Source organism: Heterodontus francisci, chromosome 15 (genome assembly GCF_036365525.1).
Source record: "Heterodontus francisci isolate sHetFra1 chromosome 15, sHetFra1.hap1, whole genome shotgun sequence".
NCBI lineage: Eukaryota > Metazoa > Chordata > Chondrichthyes > Heterodontiformes > Heterodontidae > Heterodontus > Heterodontus francisci.
The window spans coordinates 90529568-90551529 of NC_090385.1; the positions used below are offsets into that span (position 1 = coordinate 90529568).

The 21962-nt window shown below is 44.5% G+C and overlaps 1 protein-coding gene and 1 long non-coding RNA gene across 2 annotated transcripts in view; one reads left to right on the forward strand and one right to left on the reverse strand.

Annotated features, from left to right (window-relative positions):
* The first annotated feature begins 3392 nt into the window (after nt 1-3392).
* Nucleotides 3393-21962, forward strand: part of LOC137377788 (uncharacterized) — a 34702-nt gene continuing 16132 nt past the window's right edge. Inside the window, exons 1-2 of the long non-coding RNA XR_010976486.1 lie at nt 3393-3670; nt 13525-13658. This is a non-coding gene — a long non-coding RNA (uncharacterized lncRNA). The remainder of the gene's footprint in view (nt 3671-13524; nt 13659-21962) is intronic.
* Nucleotides 7142-21962, reverse strand: part of LOC137377787 (sodium- and chloride-dependent neutral and basic amino acid transporter B(0+)-like) — a 139926-nt gene continuing 125105 nt past the window's right edge. Inside the window, exons 13-14 of the mRNA XM_068047846.1 lie at nt 14158-14328; nt 7142-7317 (exon numbers count right to left, since the gene is read on the reverse strand). Of these exons, the coding sequence (XP_067903947.1) occupies nt 7180-7317; nt 14158-14328 (309 nt within the window). The 3' untranslated portion in view covers nt 7142-7179. The remainder of the gene's footprint in view (nt 7318-14157; nt 14329-21962) is intronic.

The window sequence follows — 21962 nt, forward strand, 5'->3', positions numbered from 1 at the left end:
GTTCATCGTTTGATGAACTCTCATCTGGCAGCGAGGAATAGACCTCATGGGCTTTTCCAGTTAGTTTGCTTTGCTGTAAAAGAGACCAGGTCTTAGCTGACCATTTTAGCTGCCCTGCCAGTTTCTCGAAAGACACGAAAAATGCTCCCACATTTTCCTCATTGAATTTTGGAATCAATTGGGTGAGTTTTAGCAATCTTGTACCCAAGTCTGAATTCTGATCCTCCATTATTGGCCGTGCTTTCACGAGGGTTACTCTGTCGCCCCCTAGCTAACTCAAGCTGCCTCAACTGTCTTTCTTTGGATTCTTTCCAAAATACACTTTCTCTCTCTCTCTCTCTCATTCCTTCTCCTGTCTCTGTTTTTCTTCATGTTACATTTGGAAGGCTCTCTCTTTCTCCCTCACCTGTCTCTCTTTTTCTCTTTCCTCTAATTCAAGTTTCCTTTGCTATAATTATCCTGTCTGGCTCTGTTTCTAACACTGCTTCTGCTTCATCAGATTCAAGGGAAAAATGGCTGTCTAGTAGTCTTAGGAGTTCAGACCTCCTAGCCTTGCCACATACAGTGATCCCACACTGCTCAACCATTTTTCTTCACTCCTCCACAGAGCGTGCTTTTAAGTTATTCCAAGTTACTTCACCCTGGCTTGGAGAGTCATTCGTTTCAGTTGCAGACATGTTGGTATACAATCACACACAACCATAAGAAAACCTGTATTGATTTTTTCATTTTGATTGGGAACAATTTGGCTCCCCACTTCAATTTTCACTCGTTTGTCTGTGGGTAACAATCTGGACACTAGCACCCAATTTCTGTAACAACCAGAGGAGCAATGTCTAGAGGTCTTTTGCGACCTTTACCTGGTCTTATTGTAACAGGGTTTTATTTTTTAAACACGCAGTATTTTGAGCTCCCTTTTCTGTGAATCCTTGTTCACAGTTTCCAATTATAAGGCAAAGAACTGTGCACACACAGACTTTTTTTGGTTTTAAGCAGAAAGATGAAATTTATTAAACCTTAAACTTAACTCTAATATGGTTCACGCCTATAGATATACAACAGGCTCATGCTAGCATGCACACGTGTTATAAACATGCAAAAATAGGGACAGAAAAGACCAGAAGAAAAGATAAGTCGAACAGTTTGAGGCAATATCTTGTTACTGATTCTCGAGCTTGCTGTAGTCCTTGATTGAAAATTTGGTCTTGTGCCTTGTTGGGGCCTAGTATTCATCTTAAGAAACCGTGTTCATGTTGGAAATATTTCTCTCTTTTAGTTTCAGGTGTTTTCACAAGATTCAGTTCCATGGGAAGAGATGAAGGCAGGCAGACAGGAGAGGAGATGTTCTCAGTCCCAGGAGAAGGTCTTTGCTCCATGAGCACATGACTTTGTCTCTTTTCAAAACTCTTTGTTAGGAATTCAAAAACTCTGCAACAGCCAGTCAGTCATGTGACTAAAACTGATCTGACCACTTCTGTGTATTGGAGAAACAGTGATTGGCTCCCTTTGTTTCCACATTGTCTAACACTATGCAAATCTCCTTCCAGTCAGAGATTGCAATTTTTAAAGTTTTAATGTTAATGTGGTGAAATAATGTGTGCCTCAGTCTTGGCAGGTGGAGTTTGCCTGACAGCTAGCAAAACCCTGTCAGAGTTTATTTCTAACCATGTCTCTGTTTCTTCAGATTCGAGGGGAAAATGTTTGGCCATTAGTCTTAGGAGTTTGGACTTGTGATCTCATTCTGCTCAGCCATGTTTCTCATCTCTTCGATAGACAGTGCCTTTAAATTATCCCAAGTTACTTCACCCTGGCTTGGGCAGTTACTGGCTTCAGTCAAGAATATGTTAATATTCTGGCACAACCACAAGAAAACCTGTATTGAAATCTTTTCTCTTTTTGATTGGGATCAATTTGATTTCACACTTCCAATTTCTCGTTTGTCCAATCCCAGAGGAGCCCCCAAATTTCTGTGATGTCCAGGTGAGGAAGGCTCCCCTCTCGGCCTTTTCCTGGTTTGGCCGGAACAGGTGTTTAACTTTTAAAACACAATATTTTTAGCTTCCTCTCGGTGAGTCCTTGCTCACTGCTCTCTCATTGTAATTGTAAAGGAATCAACCAGACAGGTTTTCTGAGATTTAAACAAGAAAGGTGTAAGTTTATTAACCTGAAAACTCTAACTCAGTTAAAACTACGAAGGATACATGACACAATCACACTAGTATGCATACGCGATAAACACACACACACACACACATAGCTACAGAGGAGGAGAAAGAATGAAAAGGTGGAAGGTTCGAAGTAGTAGAGGGGATTCAGTTACTGGTTTGGGTTAGATGCAAGGTCTTTGACTGAAGTTAAGTCTTGCAGTTCAGTTGGGACCCAATGCACACTTTCAAGCTTGTTTCACTGGCACCAGAACGCTGCAGGGTCTTCTGTCTTGAGTCTGAAGTTACTTCCATGGGTCCCTGGAACTTTGTGTGTGAGAGAGACAGAGACTGTGCTTCTCTTTTGGTTTTCAAAAGCAGTCTGTCTCAAAACCTTTCTGTGATTCACATTTCAAACAACTCCTCGGTTGGCCCGCTGACTATCTCTTTGTTTGAGACAGCATCTGGCACTTCCATTGGCTCTCTGTGCAACTGTATCTCAGAATGCAAGTTTTCAGCCACTGCTCTGTGGTCTTTTTAAACAGGTTATTTTCAATGTCCAGTAAGCGTTCAAATAGAGTTCCAGATGATGAAATTAATATGTTTCCATTTGGCAGGTGTGGTTTCCATCACAATATAATAAAGAGTCATTAATTGACCTACTATAGACTACTAGACTTTATCTGCAATGCCCTAGCTACACTAAACAACAACAGCAATACACAACATATACCACTCAACATGTGATAACATTTCAGGAAAGTAAACACTACATGGCCTTGGAAGTCAATGAATCGTATGTATTTTGTTATGTGTGTGATGACTATAAACTCAGGAAACATTACTAATCATCAGAATCTCGGGATTTATTTATCCAATCGATCAATTGTATAATGCTGTTCACTTGTCAGTTATCTCAGGAATTAGCCCTGGTGTAGCCTTTCTAATTTCTAATAGTTTCAAACATTGATCTCCACCACAATGTAACAAGTCAGTGACTCTGTTAATGCTGAATTAATGTGACACCATAGAATTACCTACAAAACGTTGCTACCCATTTTGTGAAATATCTCTGTCCATTAATGATTTGTTATTTAAACTGACGGATGGCCCTGACGACATCTGCATCCACCTATTCATTACTCACATGCTCAATGTTTAACTTTAAATTGTGATTTTGTAAGTTAACACTCGGCTTATTGTCTGACTTCTTTGATGATTTGGTAAGACAGGGTAAACTCATTCACTCATTGGCTTGTGGGTATTCCCATTGAGAGTTAGTGAGGTGAACTCAGATTCAATCCGGCCTTGGTGGTGTGAGCTGATTCAGTGAGCTGAGTTCGACATCGTTTTCTCTTCAACCTAACACTGGACAGTAAAGCCACATAGAACGTGGCTACCCGACCTGAACCCGGCGGGACCCGACTACGTGTCGAGTTCGGGTCGGGTCGGGCTGCTTTCCGGGTCCAGCATTTGGGCTCGGGTCGGTTCAGGCAGGGTCAGTCACACTCTTATCACCACTTCTGGTACGTGGCTCCAATCTTAATGTACTTTTTGCACTTTACAAGTTGTTAGTTACAGTTTTTTAAAGCTTGTTCAGATAAGCAACAAAGTGAAAAAAGGAAGCTAGATTAACTGATGGTAGGGTCGGGTCGGGCGCGGGAAAAAATGAAAGAACTCGGCCGGGTTAGGCTCATGTCAGATGTGGTTCTGTCGGGCTCGGGTCGGGTTTCATTTGCAGATCCAAGCCTGCCTTTAAAACCACAGACATTTCCTGAGTGAGGGGTCAAAGTGAGGGTGGGGGTGAAGGATTCATCTTCTTCTTTGGAATATATTTATTGGCATTCCTTCACCACGTGGTTGTACAGTGTTTGGAGCGTGACAGCCAGGATTTGAATCTCCCAAGGTTATTGGGGGCAATGTTAAACTGGGATTCATCTTTTAAAGGTATATTTTAATTTGTTGCCTTATAATCTGTGAATGTGAGTAATATTTTGTGCCTTGCACAGAGACTAGAACAGTTTTGTTCCCAAGTACAAAGGTTTTATTAAGAAGTTACAATATAAATGGTAAAGATGTTAAAATGCAAGAGTACAATTTTAACAGTCCCGACAAAGCTCAACATCAACATGGTTCTGAAGTGCACTCTCATACGGCCCTGTGATAACATTTAAAGAGCTCAGTGTTGCTTTGGATACTGTACAATCACTGGATCTTACATGACCTTGAGACCTCACCACCTCCCCCATTGCCCTTTTTTGACCCGCACATCAATCATCCTTTCTGTCATATTCCATAAAGCGGTAGAAACAGACACCAGACAATGAACCCTGCAATGATCCTCTAAACATGAGATAGTAATGGAGACAGAGTGTCTCATTACTCAAACACATTGAGGCCACACTTTTATAACAAGATCAAAGTTACCTTTAGCTGAAGGTTGACAATAATCAGTAAGGAGCCTGTAAACTGCTTTTCTTGTATATCTCGCCTGTTGAGCCGACAGAGATATCGTATCTCACTTCAGCTCACATTTCCAATCCAATCTTAACTCACGGCTCAGGAGCACAATATTCATTTGCATATACAGCTTTTTATTTATTGAGGATTTCTTACATAAACAAAGCATTTCAATGTGATTGAAAATAAGAACAAATATAATAATGATGAAAACGTGAGAGGATTCTAACTGTGTTGTCCTGTGTAATACAATGTTTCCCACCATCTAGGCTCTCCCAGACATTCTTTATCCCTTTCAATGACTGTATTTTGCTGCAGATCAGTTAGACAGCACTCTGCTGTGAGTGTCTGGTGAAGTACAGTTTTAAGATTCAATGACAGGAGTGGAATCGGAAGTCCAAACTGTATAACTGCATTCTGAGTTCCCTCCCTCAAACACATTTCCACCTGAATTTTCAGAGCGCTATGAACATTCATTGGGATCAATGCAATCTTCTGAGGTAATTCAGGAGTAAAGAAAAATGATGGAGTTAATACAGCACACTGTGACTTCCTATGGCAGTAAGACAAATCCAATGAAGTCTTAATAATGACAACTTCCCATTTATCCATGTCTCGCTCATCCCAATCATGTTCCCACATGCTTTCCATGACTATCCTGTTCTTGTGGCCCTCCCTGCTGTAGCCCCTCCACCCAACCCTTCAGCAAGATCCCATTCTTCTATTAGTCTAGTGGGATGATATCCCTGGGAACGACATCTACATCCTAACCTGAATTTCTCTCCATGAAGTTGTTCGGAAAACATTTGTTGTAAAGCCTCTCACAAGTTTCACTGCACAAACCTGAGGGCAAAACAATCTTTGAAAAATTAAACAGACCAAACAACATTTAAAATCTCACACATTATCTAAGGTCTGATAGTTTTAACTGAGCGATTTCATGATCCTTAGCTACTATCCTACAATTCTGAGCCACCTGATGTTTCTAAGCATATGCTGTTTATGCTTTAAGATACCTGACCGAAATCTGAATGGTTTATAAATTATAGAGATATATTACAAACCAAGGATAACTGAGTGTATAGAATTCATGCTGGATAATCAATGGTTATAGTTATTAGCCAGTGTTAAACTTTGATTAATCAGAGGTAGCCATTATTCCTGATGAGTTGTTGCAGGTGGAGATGTCTCCTGGAATGTTAAAGTAGTTGCATGCTGCTGTTATAAATGATACTTGTGAGTCGTCAGAAAGTGGGCGGACTGAACAATCAAAATTAACCAACAGGTCTTCTCTTGTTGCTTCAATGTATTTCCTTGCATAGAAGTTAAGCATAGAGCAAATGGAATTCAAACAGTCAGTGCAGGGAGAGCTAGCGACAGCGAACTTGGAAAGAATTGGAGCTCACACAACAGTTGAGCCTGAAAGAGCTCGCTCTGCAGGAAGTTAGATCACAGTGAACAGAAAATAAATTGGAAGTTTAACATGTAGAAACTTTCCTACGCCAAGCATGACAGTGAGAAACCAGGATTGAATTTAATAAGAGAGTATGGTGCAACACGAGAAGAATTAAGAGAGAAAAACAGTCCACTGGTTAGAACCTAAACTGATTTAAACAGAAAACATCAAGAGATAGAGCAAATAGTTTAAGAGAGATAAACTGTTAGCCAGTGGACGGAATTTTTCGTTTGCCGGAGGGGGGCCGTCCACCAACTGAAAAGTCAATGGTGATCCCGCCTCTGCTAGGACTGGGGATCCAGACCGGATTTTACAGTCCCCAGACACTTAATTTGTCTTAGGCGGGACTTCCACCTCATTGAGGCAGGAAGTCCCGCCTAATGGAGCTGGCAGCTCTTAGTCCCAGCAGCAGCACTGGGAGCGCTGGCCACTGCTGGGACAGCAACCCAGCTTCAAGATGAAGAGGAAGGATGTCCCTGGAAAAGAGCTGAGTTTTTGGAGCCTCACCGGTGGGCGGGGGAGTGGGGGGGGGTGATGATCGTTTGGACCGTGGGGAGGCACATGGGGTAAATTGGGGGAGTGGGGGGCATGTTGGGTATTGGGGGCTGTTGGGGCTGTTGGGTCAGCCCTCCATCAGGCACAGGGTGACCAATCAGGAGAGCAGCACCCCCCAGGCCATCAGAAGGCTGCCTACTTCGATCAGGCTGCTTTTCTCAGGCCTGGGCCACCCGCCTGCCAACTGTAAAATCCCCGTAGGGTGGGTGGAGGCCCTTAAGTGTCAGTTAATTGGCCACTTAAGGGCCTTGATTGACCTGGGGCGGGTGGTCTGTTTCTCGCTGCTGTCACTTGTAAAATGGCGGTGGAGGTGAGAGCAGGTTGGGAAGGGCCCCCTGAGCCTCCCACTCCATTTTACGCCCCCCACCCCCTGCCCCACCAACAGTCCGGTCTTTGGGTGGGGGGGGGGGTGCAAAATTCCGGCCAGTATGTTTGGATCCTGACGGAATTGCTGGCTTTTCTAGAGAATTCCCATTGAGGTTTCAGTGGGATTGCACCAGAACAGCAATGGATTTTTAGGACCATTGTTTTCAAATAGCTCAGAAATTCTGTTCCTTTAAAATTTCACACTTTAGAAGTAGCCAGAAGTTGCACACAGTTAGGGGATTCTGTAGAATCAGGCCTGTTTCTGTATCTTTCCCCTCTGTGTTGTTCCAAGTATGGTCCCCAATCAGGAGCTGATGTGCAAACGGCAGAGATTTTCTGTGAAAGGAAAAGTGAAATGGTTAATTATTTCTGCCTGATTTTTACTGACCATTAACATCCAACTAGAAAAAAAACCCTGATCCAAATCAGATTATCCTGCAGTTGGATCCAACAAGGAAGTTGAGTTGTGAAGGGAGGTTTAGGTGGTCCCAATATTTAGTAATGGGAAGATACCTCACTCAGGGAATCATAGTCATTGGGGGCTAAGTTTGATAGTCCCTAAAACTGGGCTGGGAATCACAATGCGCAATTAACCCATGCTCGTTCAATGTGTTGTAGACAGTAGATCAACCTCGTTAGGTCTGCTGATGAACATTATTGCAGCATGCAGCCAGCATGAACAGTGCTGTGGACTGGATTCAGGTATCAGCAGGTGCCTGAAATTGGAACAGGCCCACACCAGTTAATGTTAGACAGCACCTCCTGAAGGAGAGGTGTGAAAGCAGATCCTGGAAGTCATTCTACAACTAAGTCTGACCGGAAAATACTTAATAATGGCACAACATGGGAGATAGCGTGCTCTAGGATTTTCTGATGCTGCATTGGAGGAGGTAGAAAGGTGGAGAAATGTCCTGAATCTGCAGGGGGCCAGGAGGCCCTCCAGATACACACAGAAGGCAGTTGGAGCAGATCGTCACATTGGTCAATGCAAGGTGTCAAACCTTGAGCACCTGGATGCAGTGCCACAAGATGGTCAATAACCTCACACATGTGGTCAAGGTAGTAAATGCAGCTTCTAATGTCATATCCCACTGTCTGACAAGCACCCCACCCGTCAAGAATGAGGAAAATTAATTTTGCCACGTGAACATTAACTTTCAAACAAATGGTGGTGAAGAAAGAACTTGCTTTAAACAAACAATTGGGGACTTTGGCTGGAAAGAGATATGAGCATATCAACAAACAGTACTTCAAAGGACAAAGAAGCTGTTTCCTGCTCCAAATTAATCCACAATGGACTTTTGATTACCAGATGTTGAAGCATTCTAGATTAACTAAAATGATGGCCGAATACATAAACAGATGTGCTCAGGCCAGTTTAGTCACAAGGCGGGCTGACTGTTGGAGTTTTTTGAATTTGAGCTTCCAACAGGGAATTGAAAATCAGAAAGCTGCTTTCTCCTGGACTGAGGAACCTCTCTCCTGTCTGCTCTCATCTCACTCTCACCAGCTTCGGAAACCATTGAAGACACATGAACCCCAAAAGAGAAAGGTCTCCTGCAGTGAACAAGGTTTAAGAAGAATACTGGGCCCCAACGAAAAGCAGTACTACTTACAAAACAACTACAGTGAGCTTGAAGCACAGTAAACAAGAAACACATCATATTGCCTCAAACCACTCCATTTTATTTTTCTTCTGCTCTTTTCTCTCCCTATTTGTATGTGTGTATCGCATGTGCATGCTAGTGTGGGGGTGGCATATATCCGTAGGCGTTAACTGCATTAGAGTTTAAATTTAAGGTTGAATAAATTTCACTTTTCTTCTTTAAACCTAAGAAAGTCTGTTTATGCTCATTTCTTTGCCTCATAATTGGAAAGTGGTGAACAAGGATTCACCAAAGGGGGAGCTCAAAACACAGTGTTTAAAATTAAACCCTGTTACAATAAGACCAGGTAAAGAGAGTAAAAGACCCCGTGACACATTTCTCACCTGGTCGTAACACTTACCAACTGCACAAATCGACACTGCTCAAATTACCACACCCATGTCACTCACCTATCGAAATCTATATCAATCAGCATTTATCCTGAACATTGATGTGCTCCACCTTACCCTCACACATTTAGCACTGCTGCAAATCTCACACCCACACCTCACAGCTTGCACACACTGCCAACTATTCAACCATGTCAGCTGCATGATAGAATCATAGAAAGTTTAAGGCACAGAAAGAGGCCACCTGGCCCATCGTGTCTGTGCTGGCCGAAAAACGGTCCACCTATTCTAATCCCACCTTCCAGCATTTGGTCCATAGCCCTGCAGATTACAGCACTTCAAGTGCATATCAAGACTCCTTTTGAATGAGTTCAGGATTTCTGCCTCAATTACCCTTTCAGGCAGTGAGTTCCAGACCCCCACTGCCCTCGGGATGAAAAAGTTTTTCCTCATCTCCCCTCTAATTTTTCTACCAATCACTTTAAATCTATGCCCCCTGTTCACTGCCCTCTCTGCCAAAGGTGAATAGACCCTTGACCGCCACTCTATCCTGGCCGCCCAAAATATTGTATATTTCAATCAGATCTCCCCTCAGCCTTCTCTGTTCCAAGGAAAACAACCCCAGCCTATCCAATCTTTCCTCATAGCTGCATTTTCCAGTCCTGGCAATATCCTCATAAATCTCCTCTGTACCCTTTCTAGTGCAGTTACATCCTTTCTGTAATGAAGTGACCAGAACTGTACATCGCATTCAAGTTGTGGCCCGACCAATGAGTTTTACAGTTCCAGCATAACCTCCCTGCTCTTGCATTTTATACCTCGGCTAATACAGGAAAGGATTCCAGATGCTTTCTTTATCACCTTATCAACCTCTCCTGCTACCTTCAGGGATCTGTGGACATTCACTCCAAGGTCAATTACTTCCTCTATACTTCTCAGTATTTTCCTATTAATCATGTATTCCTTTGCCTTGTGTGACCTCCCCAAATGCATCACCTCACACTTCTCCAGGTTGAACTCCATTTGACACATTTCTGCCCATCTGACCATTCCATCAATATCTTCCTGCAGCCCACAGTGATCCTTCTCACTATCTACCACAAGGCCAATCTTTGCGTCGTCTGCAAACATCTTGATCATGCCCCCTACATTTACGTCCAAATCGTTAATATATACCACAAAAAGGAGGGAACCCTGTACTGAGTCCTACGGAATGCCACTGGAAACAGCCCTCCTGTCACTAAAACACCCGTCAACAATTATCCTTTGTTTCCTGCCACTGAGCCAATTTTGAATCCATCTTGCTGCATTTCCCTGGATCCAATTCATTGTATTTTTTTTAACCTGTCTGCCATGTGGGACCCTGTCAAAAGCCTTGTTAAAATCCATGCAGATCACATCATCTGCACTACCCTCATCTATCCTCCTTGTTACTTCTTCAAAAAACTCGATCAAGTTGGTCAAAGAAGATTTTCTCTTCACAAATCCATGCTGACTATCCTTGATTAACCTGTGCCTTTCTAAGTGACAGTTTATCCTGTCTCTCCGAATAGATTCTAATAATTTGCCCACGACTGAGGTTAGACTGACTGGTCTCTAATTATTCGGTCTATCCTTCGCTTCCTTTTTAAACAGGCGTACAATGTTAGCAGTTCTCCAATCCTCCGGCAGCACACCCGCATCCAGTGAGGACTGGAAAATGATGGTCAGACCTTCTGCTAATTCCTCTCTTGCTTCTTTCAACAGCCTAGCATACATTTCATCTGGCCCTGGTGATTTATCAGCTTTCAAGGATGCTAATCCTATCAATACTTACTCTCTCCCTAAGTTTATCACATCCAATACTTCACACTCCACCTCCTTGACCACAATATCTGCATAATCCCCCTCATTTATAAAGATAGACGCAAACTATTCATTAGGAACCATACCAATATCTTCAACCCCTACACATAGGTTACCTTTTTGGTCTTTTATGGGCCCTACTCTTTCCTTAAGTTATCATCTTACTTTTTATGTGTTGAGAAAACATCTTTGGGTTCACCTTGATTTTACTTGCCAATATTCTTTCATGCCTTCTCTTTGCTTTCCTAGTTTCTTTTTTGATTTCACCCCTCCACTTTCCATACTCCTCTCGACTTTCTGTAGTATTGAATTCTCGGTGTCGGACATAAGCTTTCCTTTTCTGCATTATCTTACCATGTAGGCTCCTTAACATCCATGGGGCTCCAGATTTGACCATCTCACCCTTTTTCTCTGTGGGAACATGTTTACTCTGAACCCCCTGAATCTCCCCTTTGAATGCCTCCCATGGTTCTGACACTGATTTCCCTTCAAGTATCTGTTTCCAGTCCACTTTCACTAAATCACTCCTCAGCTTAGTAAAATTGGCCTTGCCCCAGTTGAGAACTCTGACTCCTGTTCTATCTTTGTCCTTTTCCATAATTCTGTGAAAACTGACTGAATTATGATCACTACCACCAAAATGGTCTCCACTGCCACCCCTTCCACCTGCCCATCTTCATTTCCTAAAACGAAGTCTAAAATTGCTCCTTCTCTGGTTGGACTTGCTACATACTGGGCAGAAAGTTCTCCTGAATGCACCTTAAGAATTCTGCTCCCTCAATTCCTTTCACGCTAAAACTATCCCAGTTAATATTGGGCTTGTTAAAATCCACTACCATTAATGCCCTATTTTTTTTATTTATTTAGAGATACAGCACTGAAACAGGCCCTTCGGCCCACCGAGTCTGTGCTGACCAACAACCACCCATTTATACTAACCTTACAGTAATCCCATATTCCCTGCCACCTACCTAAACTAGAGGCAATTTACAATGGCCAATTTACCTATCACCTGCAAGTCTTTGGTTATGGGTGGAAACAGGAGAACTTGCAAACTCCGCACAGGCAGTACCCAGAATCGATACCCGGGTCCCTGGAGATGTGAGGTTGCGGAGCTAACCACTGCGCCACTGTGCCACCCTTCTTGCGCTTCTCAGAGATTTGCCTACATATCTGCTCTTCTATCTCCCTCTGACGGTTTGAGGGTCTTTAGTACACTCCCAGCCGTGTGATTGCCCCTTTTTCGTTCCTTAGTTCAATCTATATGGTCTCATTTGATGAACCTTCCAACATATCATCCCTCCTCATAGCTGTAATAGTTTTCTTGACCAAAATTGCCACTCCCCTTCATTTCTTATTCCCCTCCCTATCACGCCTGAAAACTCTGTAACCAGGAATGTTGAGCTGCCATTCCTGTCCCTCCTTAAGCTATGTTTCTGTAATAGCTATGATATCATACTGCCACATGTCTATCTGTGCCCTCAGTTCATCTGCTTTATTTTCTATATTCCTTGCATTGAAATGGATACCCTTGAGCACTGCCAAACTCTTTTTTTCTTATTTTCTGACCTTTGTTTCCTCTGTTTTCCAGACTCATCCATTAATTTTCTGCCTTCCATTTTCATTTCTGATTTTGTCCCAATTGAGTCTACCCTCAGGTCCCCATCCACCACCAAACTAGTTTAAACCTTCTCCAACAGCACGAGCAAAACGTCTCACAAGGAACTCAGTCTCAGCTCTGTTCAGGTGCAACCCGTCCGGCCTGTATAGGTCCCATCTCCCTCACAGCCGGTACCAATGTCCCAGGAATCTAAAGTCCTCCCACCTGCACCATCTTTCCAGCCACACAATCATCTGTCTTATCCTTCTATTTCTATACTCACTTGTGTGTGGCACTGGAAGTAATCCAGAGAATACTACTTTTGAGGTCCTGCTTGCTAATTTCTTACCGAGCTCCCTAAATTCTGACTGCAGAACCACATCCCTCTTTCTACCTATGTCATGATTCCGATGTGGATCACGACTGCTGGCTGTTCACCCTCCCCCTTCAGGATGCTCTGCAATTGCTCAGTGACATCCTTGACCCTGGCAGCAGGGAGACAACACACCATCCTGGATTCATGTCTGCGGCCACAGAAATGCCTGTCTGTTCCCCTAGCTATTGAATCACCTATCACTATGGCTCTTCCAGTCTTCCCTGCACCCCCCTGTGCAGCTGAGCCACCCGTGGTGCCATAGACTTGGCTCTGGCTGCACTCTCCAGGTGAAGCATCACTTTCCTCAGTATTCAGAACTGAATACCTGTTGGAGAGTGAGATATACTCAGGGGTCTCCTGCACTACCTGCCTGATTCTTTTTGACTGTCTGTGGTCACCCATTCCCTCTCTTCCTGCATACTCTTAAGCTTTGGGGTGGTCACATCTATAAACGTGCTATCCACGTAGCTCTCATCCTCACGAATGCACCGCAGTGTTGCCAGCTGCCGCTCAAGTTCCAAAACCAGGAGCTCATGCTGCCGCAATTGACAACACTTCCTGCACAAATGGTTCTCACATAGCCCAGGAGGTGCAGTCTCGAGATAGAATTACCCTTGTCATTCCTTTATTTAATAGTTGATCCTTTGTTACTGCTAAAAAAACACATTGCCCATCACCCAAACACATTGCACCATAATCACTGACGCACTTCTCTCTCTCTTGCAGGACAAGTTGATGCCTAACCAGAAGGGGATATGAGTGGCTGCATCTACTAACCCCGTATGGAGAAGGCAGTGGTGGCCATTATTGGGACGGCCATTGCTGAGGCCATAGCCAGCGGTGGGCTGAAACCATGGAAGGTGACTGTATCTCAAACCTAATCTCCCTTCTTACGTCCCATTTCCCCTCATTCCACAATCTCTTCTGATTTACAAGCTGCAGGTGGTGTAAGCATATATCTCCTGCTTCCTTCCTACCTCCCCTCACTACAACCTTACCCTTGTGCCTTCCTACTTTCAAATACGCAAGAACTGCAACCTGGCCAGGCAGTGGTGGATGAGCAGGATGATAGTGAAGTTGTTTGGGGTTTCCATAGAGCCAGCACCAGAAATGCTGTGGAGACCAATTTCGCCAACTAGGATTTCTGATTGATATTATTTTAATAAGGACATTAATCAATTCAGAATAAATTAAGACTGGGATTAAAAGATTGTTAGAATACCCAGAAAACCAACATAAAACCTGAAATGATTGTTTTTGCCATTTGTCCAATTTTCCGCTGATCTTCCACTGAAAGTACAGTGAGAACTGGGAGAACTTCAGAAACTCTATTCCCTAATCTTTAAAAGATATCCTTACCTGACACAAGGTGGAGCCCTCAGATCGGAAAACTCTCACAATAGCCACAATGGGGATCCACATAATACAGAAGATTACCATACACCAGCCAAGTGCTGTTGCCCAGACAGGGTACTCAATAGGTCCATATGTTGGTGGGGTGAATGTCGTTAATGTCCAGAACAGGACTGCCTGTTTAAAATAATTACACAAAACAAGATCAGAAGCAGAATGAGATCGATTATCTCCAGCTTGATTATTTTCAGTTTCAATCACTAAATGGTAAAACAGAATTACACATAATGTACAGCACAGAAACAGGCAATTCGGTCTAACAGATATATACTGGTGTTTAATCTCTGCATGAGTCTCCTCCCACTGCTCTTTATCTAACCCTATCAGCATAATCTTCTATTCCTTTCTCCCTCATGTACTTATCTAGCTTCCTCTGCTATTTGTCTCAACTTGTGGGAGAAAATTCCACATTCTAATTACTCTCTGGGTAAAGAGGTTTCACCTGAAATCTTTATTGACTTTATCAGTGACTTTCTTATATTTATGGCCCCTAATTTTGGTCTCCGTCACAAATAGAAACATTTTCTCAATGTTAAACTAATCAAAACCTTTCACAAACTTAAAGGCCTCCATCAGGTTGCCACCCTCTCCTCCCCACCCCGCCGCAGGCTTCTATTTTCTGTTCAGTATTTCCTGATCATTATAACCCCTCAGTTCTATTATCATGGTTGTAAATCTTTTTTGCACTTTCTCCAGTGCCCCTATATTTTTTATAACAATGGAGACCACACTGTGCACACTAATCCCAGTGTGGTCTAACCAAGTATTAGAATGTTTTAAGATGAATTAAATGGCAAATCTATCCCACCATCCTTTTGCTTGGTTTGAGTGTTACAGTGATAGTGGAGGGAAGGGAATTTGAATCTTGTGTCTATGTATGATCAACACACAGTTTGGAAACAGATTGAGAATTACCCAGTTCGAGAAAATGGCTCATAACCTGCTAAGAGACGAGTTGCCAGGACATCATGTACCATCGTAAAAATAAAGATCGGCCTGTACTCTTACTATATTGTCAACAAAGCTTGCAGAACAGAGGCAAAGGCCAAATAGTTTATAAGTGGCGTAAACACCTAGAAATGTGATGGCAACCTACATATTACATAGACACAGGCCAAGGTGGTATTAGAGTGTAAGTATAGAACCTGCATCCCCTTTAAGGCAGGACCTTCTCGGGGTGGGGGGGCAGTCAGGAGCCACACAGCCGTGCAGAAGGCCTGGGGGCTGGAGCTGGTTGCTTCAGGTCTTGGGAACAGGATGTGTTGTTCTCTTGGGTTGGAATGTGCACTCAGGGTAGTCGGAGTCTGGGAAATAGGTTGCAAATTTGCAAGACATTTTGTAATTTAAGACAATATGGAAGACCTGCTGGGATTACGGTGAGAGGATTCTGGGATGTTGATTGATAGGTATGATTCTGTGAGTATGACGATGCCTGTTTGTTGCTTGACTGGACAATGAGACAACTCAATGAACATGATTATTAGTCATAGATGTTAGAGACGAGGATCAGTAGGGTCAACCTGACTGAGTTTGCTGTAGTTTTATAACTGATGTCTGGGCCATTACAAATAGCTCTGTCAGATTTTCTCCTTATTATCAAATACTGTAGCAATTCTGGTTTGCTTGGCTGCTTCAGATGGCAATAAGGTTCAACCACGTAGTGTGACACAGGAGTCACATGTTTGCCAGACCAGGTTCTTTTCTATATCGCATATTTATATAGGTTGGCATCCTTCCATCTATGAAAGATGATGGACATGCAGCAAACAATCCATTTAGGTGGGGTGTCTTCTCTTGGTGCACCTTTGCTGATGGCTGTGGAGGCCAATCTTTGAGAAGCAGGTTCTGCCACAAGTGCTTCATGTGAAGCTGCTAAGTAACGCTGTCAGTTGTTGTTTTTGACACTGATGCCTGTTGCCAAGCTGCCGTAGCAACTGGTCATTGTGGTAGTGCACACCAGTCCACAGGATGTGTCGTCATTTTCCTCTTTTGCGAGCTGGTGACATCCAAGTGCACTAGTTGACATTTAGGGCCTTCATGTCACGCTTGCAAGGATGCTTGAAGCAGCGATTTGGCTCCCCCGTGGGTCGTCTGGCCCCGGCTACTTCACCATACAGAACGTGTCCGATCCACTGAAGTCACCTCTGTTTGATAAGTGCCAACACACTTGGGGGCTCTGTCTTTGAGAAGATTTTGTCCTGCCAGGATATACCCACAATGTGTCGCAGACAGTGAAGATGGAAATTAGTGAACTTCTTTTCCTGGTAGCTGTAAATCACCCATGTTTCACAGCAGTACAGCAAGGTGCTGAGGACACAGACCTTAGAAATCCATCAGCTAGGTCCAAAGGGTTGGCTGGTATTATTCCATGCAGGTTTTGCAAGCCAACCAAAGGTGGTAGCTGCTTTCCCTACAGGGGCATCTCACTCCTTCGTGTCAAGGGGAGGCCTTTGCTAGGGTCATACTTTGACTATGACTCCCTAGGTGATGTTCTGGGGAATATCCCAAATAGCAAGAGGCTATTCATCCCAGATAATATCAATGCACGTGTTGCGGCAGACAATTATTCATGGGCAACATGCCTCAGTCGTCATGGGGTTGGCAAGATCAATGATAATGGACAACACCGTCTTGAGCTTTGTGCCCTGAATGAACTCTGCATCAACAACACCTTATTCCAGGGCAGACATCACCACAAGGTATCATTGCGTCACCCAAGGTCTGGCACCAACTAGACCTCGTCATCACGTGGAGGTGCGATCTGCCCAGTGTTCTTCACACCCACAACTACCTTAGTGCAGATTGTGTATATTTATGTATGACTTGGATATTGTAATGCAGAGTAAAATTTCAAAATTTGCTGACAATACCAAACTTGGAGGTGTGGCAGACAGTGACGTTGAAACAAATCCACTGCAAAAGGACATAGATAGGCTAGCAGAATGGACAGGCAAGTGACAGATGGAAAACAGAGAAGTGTGAGCTGATGCATTTTGGCAGGAGTGATAGGGAGAGGAAACATCGACTAAATTGGCACTGTTCTCAAGAGTGTGCAGGGAAAGTGGGAGCTGGGGGATCATATGCATAGATCATTGAATGTGGCAGGATAGATTGAGAAAATAATTAGCAAAGCAATGGGACTTTGGGCTTCATAAAAAGAGACATTGAGCACAAAAGTGGGGAAGTTATGCTGAAGCTTTATAAAGCTCTGGTTTGACCACAACTAGTTCCAGTCACCACAGTTTAGGAAGGATGCGAGGGTCCTTGGGAAGGTGCAAAGGATATTTACCAGATTGTTTCCAGGGATGAGGGAACATAGCTACAAGATTGGTTTGGAGAAGCTGGGCTGGATCTCCTTAGAGCAAAGGAGGTTGAGGGAAGATTTGATAGAGGTGTACAAGAATATGACAGATAGAAAAACTGATGGTACAAGGACTGGACGGGACACATTAAGGTTTTGGACAAGAGATCCAGGGGGGTGTGAGAAGAACTTTTTTTCCCAATGGTAATGACCTGGAACTCGCTGCCTACATGGGTACTTGAAGCAGAGACAATCAATGATTTCAGAAGGAAATTGGATAGACATTTGAGGAAAATAAACTTGCAAGAGTAATGAGACTAACTGGATTGCTCTATAGAGAGCCAGCATAGACTTGATGGGCTGAATGGCCTCCTTTTGTGTTGTAATGACTCTGACTCGACTTACAGATGAGTTGTTCATTGATTTCTTCGGGCTGTTGAATTGATTGTATAAGTGTTTAGTGCTTTCTATAGTTGTTTGAAGTTGCTGAAGTCTACAGTGAGTGTTGTGGCGGGTGCTATAGGACACTTCCCTGACTTCAAGACATTTGCACAAAATAGTTGCTCCAGACAAGGGTGCTCTAGTCATCACTCCCCTTGGACACAGTATGACTTTGGAGAATGAACAGAGGCCACGCAGAGCAGGACCAAACTGCTGGAAGAGGGAGCAAGATGAGGGGAGGAGGTATCTCAGCAAGAGGGCATATTCACCCAGGCTGTTCAGGAAGAAATTCGACCCAAACTTCAGTGAGGGACGATGCGGGTGATGTCTGCACTTCAGTAAAGATGTCCTCACTCAAATCTGACACCTACTGGAGCCACAACTGCAACCTCAGAGCAGGGCAAGGACTGCTTTGTCAGTGGCTATGAAGGTGTGTGCGGCAATGAACTTTTATACATCTTACCCCTTCCAGACTGGAGCTGGAGATATTTAGAACATCTCGCACCTTGCCGTTCACTGCTGTGTAGCGGAGGTCACTGAAACTCTCTACTCATTGAGAGCTAACAACATTTCATTCTGTCTTATGAGAGAGAAGTAGGCTAAGTGAGCACACAGCTTTGCTGGCATTACAGTCTTCCCCATGTGGCAGGGTGCTGTTGACTGCATGCGAATCCATTGTGGGCACCGTCTGTCAATACTGCCATGTACTGGAATTAAAAGGGATTCCACTCCCTCAATATCCTGCTGGTGAGAGACCACAGGCAGCCGATTATGCAGGTCAATGCTTGGAATTCTGGCAGCAGCAATGCTGCCTTTATTCTGTGGTAGTCTGCTGAGCCAGCCAAAGGGCTACTACGAGGTGACAAAGGTATCCATTGACGACAAGGTTGATGATGCCAATGTGCAACACATGCACATGCACACACATACAGTGAAAGCCATGCTGCTGTATGAAATATGACAGTGCAGACCTTCAGCATGCTGAAACAATGGGAAGAATTTTATTCTGCCCTGGGAGGCGAGCATGGAGGCAGGGCCCCTGGGCCCCCTGCCATTTTTCCAGGATGGGGAAGGCCAAGAATGACCTTCCCACCCAAGGCCAATTGAAGTAAAGCCTGGCAGCCTCCTAGTGGGGTTGGAGGGTCCCTCCTTTAGGGGCAATCCATGGTCCCCTGAGGGCCTCTCCTATAGTGATCATCTCGCCCTGGGAAGATACACCAATCCTCATTAGCCCGTGTCTCCGGAGCCTGCCTGACTGGCTTTGGGTGATCCCGAACCCACTCACCTGTCCCGGGGCCTCGTGCAGTACTGGCATTGACCCCACTCCTGGTGATGCAACTGGTACTGCTGGCTCTCCGATTGGCTGGCAGCTCTGGAGGCGGAATCTCGTTCCTGACAGGGACAGTGGGAAGTTAATTCCCTGCCCACTGTGAAATGGCTTTGGAATTTTGGCAGGCCACGAAGGCGGGGTCTCCCTCCCACCTTCCGCTGAGACCCCCATCGCCAGGATAAAATGTAGCCCAATGCCACCTCCACCTGGTCTGTTATGGAGGGACCTTGCAGTATTCAATGATTCATGGTTGTCTACCCCATGCTCACAACCCTGGCATCTCAAGGGTACAGCCCTTGCTACCAGCTAAGGAGCAGGGGTATGAGAACAAGGAAGGGAGGAAGCAACCTAGACAGCCCCTTTCTTCCCATGTAGAACTCATCTGAATGTGATACTAGTAACCGCAAACCCCAATTCCCCATTCACCAACAGTCCCACACTTTACCTTCCCTCTGTCACTGACCGTCACAAAATAAACATTCCAAACCAAATTTATGAATGAAATAATACCCTAATCTGTGCAGTTAATCACCCTTGTGCATTCCCATAGTGCCTGCCTTCCATGTGCCCTTGCCTGTCCTTGTGCTCTTATGCACTGCTACCCAGTGGCTGCAACATGGCTGGTGGAATACTGCAAACTTTCAGTGAAAGATGAATGCTTTGGCTCCAAGAGAGGGCATCAGGCTCATGCTCCACGGTGCCTCAGCAATCCTAGTAATTTGTTGCAGGTTAGATTGCAGGAGTGCTGTGATACCTGCAAGTCCCATTGTACACTGTAATCTACAGCCATGATGGTAGCAGTCTGAGCTTCCACTGCAGCACTCAGATGTTGGCTGGCTGCTGCTTTGGTTGCAATGGAAGCTGCGATCTCGGCCATCAAATGCTGCATGATGGTTGGGCTTTCAAGTGTGTGAGCAGTGTTGGCCACCACTTTCTTGTTGGAGAGAATGGGCTCCAAGATCTGAGAAAAGTTGGCGCTAGACTCCTCCATGCTCCTTGCCATTGACTGTAGGCTTTCTGGCAGATTCCCAATGCAATAGACATGTCATTGTGTGTATCTATCAGCATTCTTCTGTAAGCTGCCCCATCAAAGTCCCCATCTGAGTCTTCCACAGCAGAACTCATGTGCAATCTCACCCCCCAGCAAGCTGGCACCTGTGTTAACCTTGCCCCTGGCTGTAGGAGACGAGTGCACTATATGCAGATCCTGCCTCCAATCTATTCTCTAAATGATGCACAGCATCAGTCTGTGAGCTAGTGACTGTGAATGTGTAGTTAGTTATATGATGGTTCATTGTTATCATCACAGTCCTCTTGCTGTTCCTCCAATTATTAGGCAGCTTGTACTTCTCGAGTATCTGAAAGAAGAACGGCACAAGGGTAAGGTTGTGATCATGGAGGGTGGAGAAGATAAGAGGTGCATTGTTACATCATCTGCAGCTTGTAAATAAGAGAGTGTGAATGAGGAGGAGGTGGGATGTGAGGAGGAGGATTGGCTATGAAGATATCATCATCTTTGACTGTTTTAGCCTCACCACTGGCCACAGCCTCAGCAGTTCACGTCACAAAAGTGGCCGGTATCGTCTCCTCCATGAGAGGTTAGGACAAGCCTGTTCCCCTCCAGTTAACTCCTGCTGTCTCTGGATGTGTGCCACTTTGTGCTGCAAGAGAGAAGGAAGTGTGTCAGAGAGGGATATAAGGTCATCTGTTTGGGTGGCGTAGCCATCATGGTTGAATAAGTGGCAGTGTGTGCAAGTTGTGAGATATGGGGTGAGACCTGCAGGAGTGCTAAGCACGTGAGGGTGAGGTGAAGTATATGGGTGTTTGGTATGAGCCCTGATTGATAGAGATTGTTGGTAGGTGAGTGGTGGGGATGTGATGAATTGAGCAGTGTCTGAGGCTCAGGGTACTGTTGGTAGGATGTGGCATTTGAGGATACATTTAATGTACATCGACCATTGACCTCCAAGGCTGTCTTCTCCTCTCGCGCTCTCCCATGCTGTACCATTCTTCATTGTTTTCCTGCTCAGATTCACTTCCTACATGACTGCCAACACCTGCTCCAGCCACAATGCAGCTCCCCTTTAACAGGATGAAAAATCAAAGCACTGAAACGCTAACTTTGTTTCTCTCTCCATAGATGCTGCCTGACCTGTCCCCTTTAAGAGGTGCAGGCTTGCTTGAAGTGATGCTGGCCACTCACGATATTTGGCTCCTTGCTGATGCATCCAGCCAATCATGGCTCGTACTGGGTAGATGCTGCAATCATTGAGATGAGCAGGCAGCACAAAGTTAACCTTCTGTGTCCATTGGAATCAACAGGCATGTGTTCATCATTCATCATGATCCTTGTGCCTGTTTTTTGGGGGCTTCCAAATTTAGCCCCCAGCTTGTTTACTTTTCAATTCTTTCACTCCAGAAATGAATCCCAACTCTGTTTTTTTTTTAAAGGTCCTAATAAGCGGTCACTATTTTTGATGATATGTGTATTTGGACCCCAAATCCCTTTGATCCTCTGCCCTATTTAGACTTTTCAGGCTGAAATTTATTAGCGCGCCGCACATTGCAGCGGCACGCTCTGATCTCGGAGGCCTTCACACGTAGAAGCGCTGCCGCTGAGCCACTGTGATATTTTGCGCAGGGGCTCATTTGAAGTACCCAGGCCCTTTCCCACCCCCT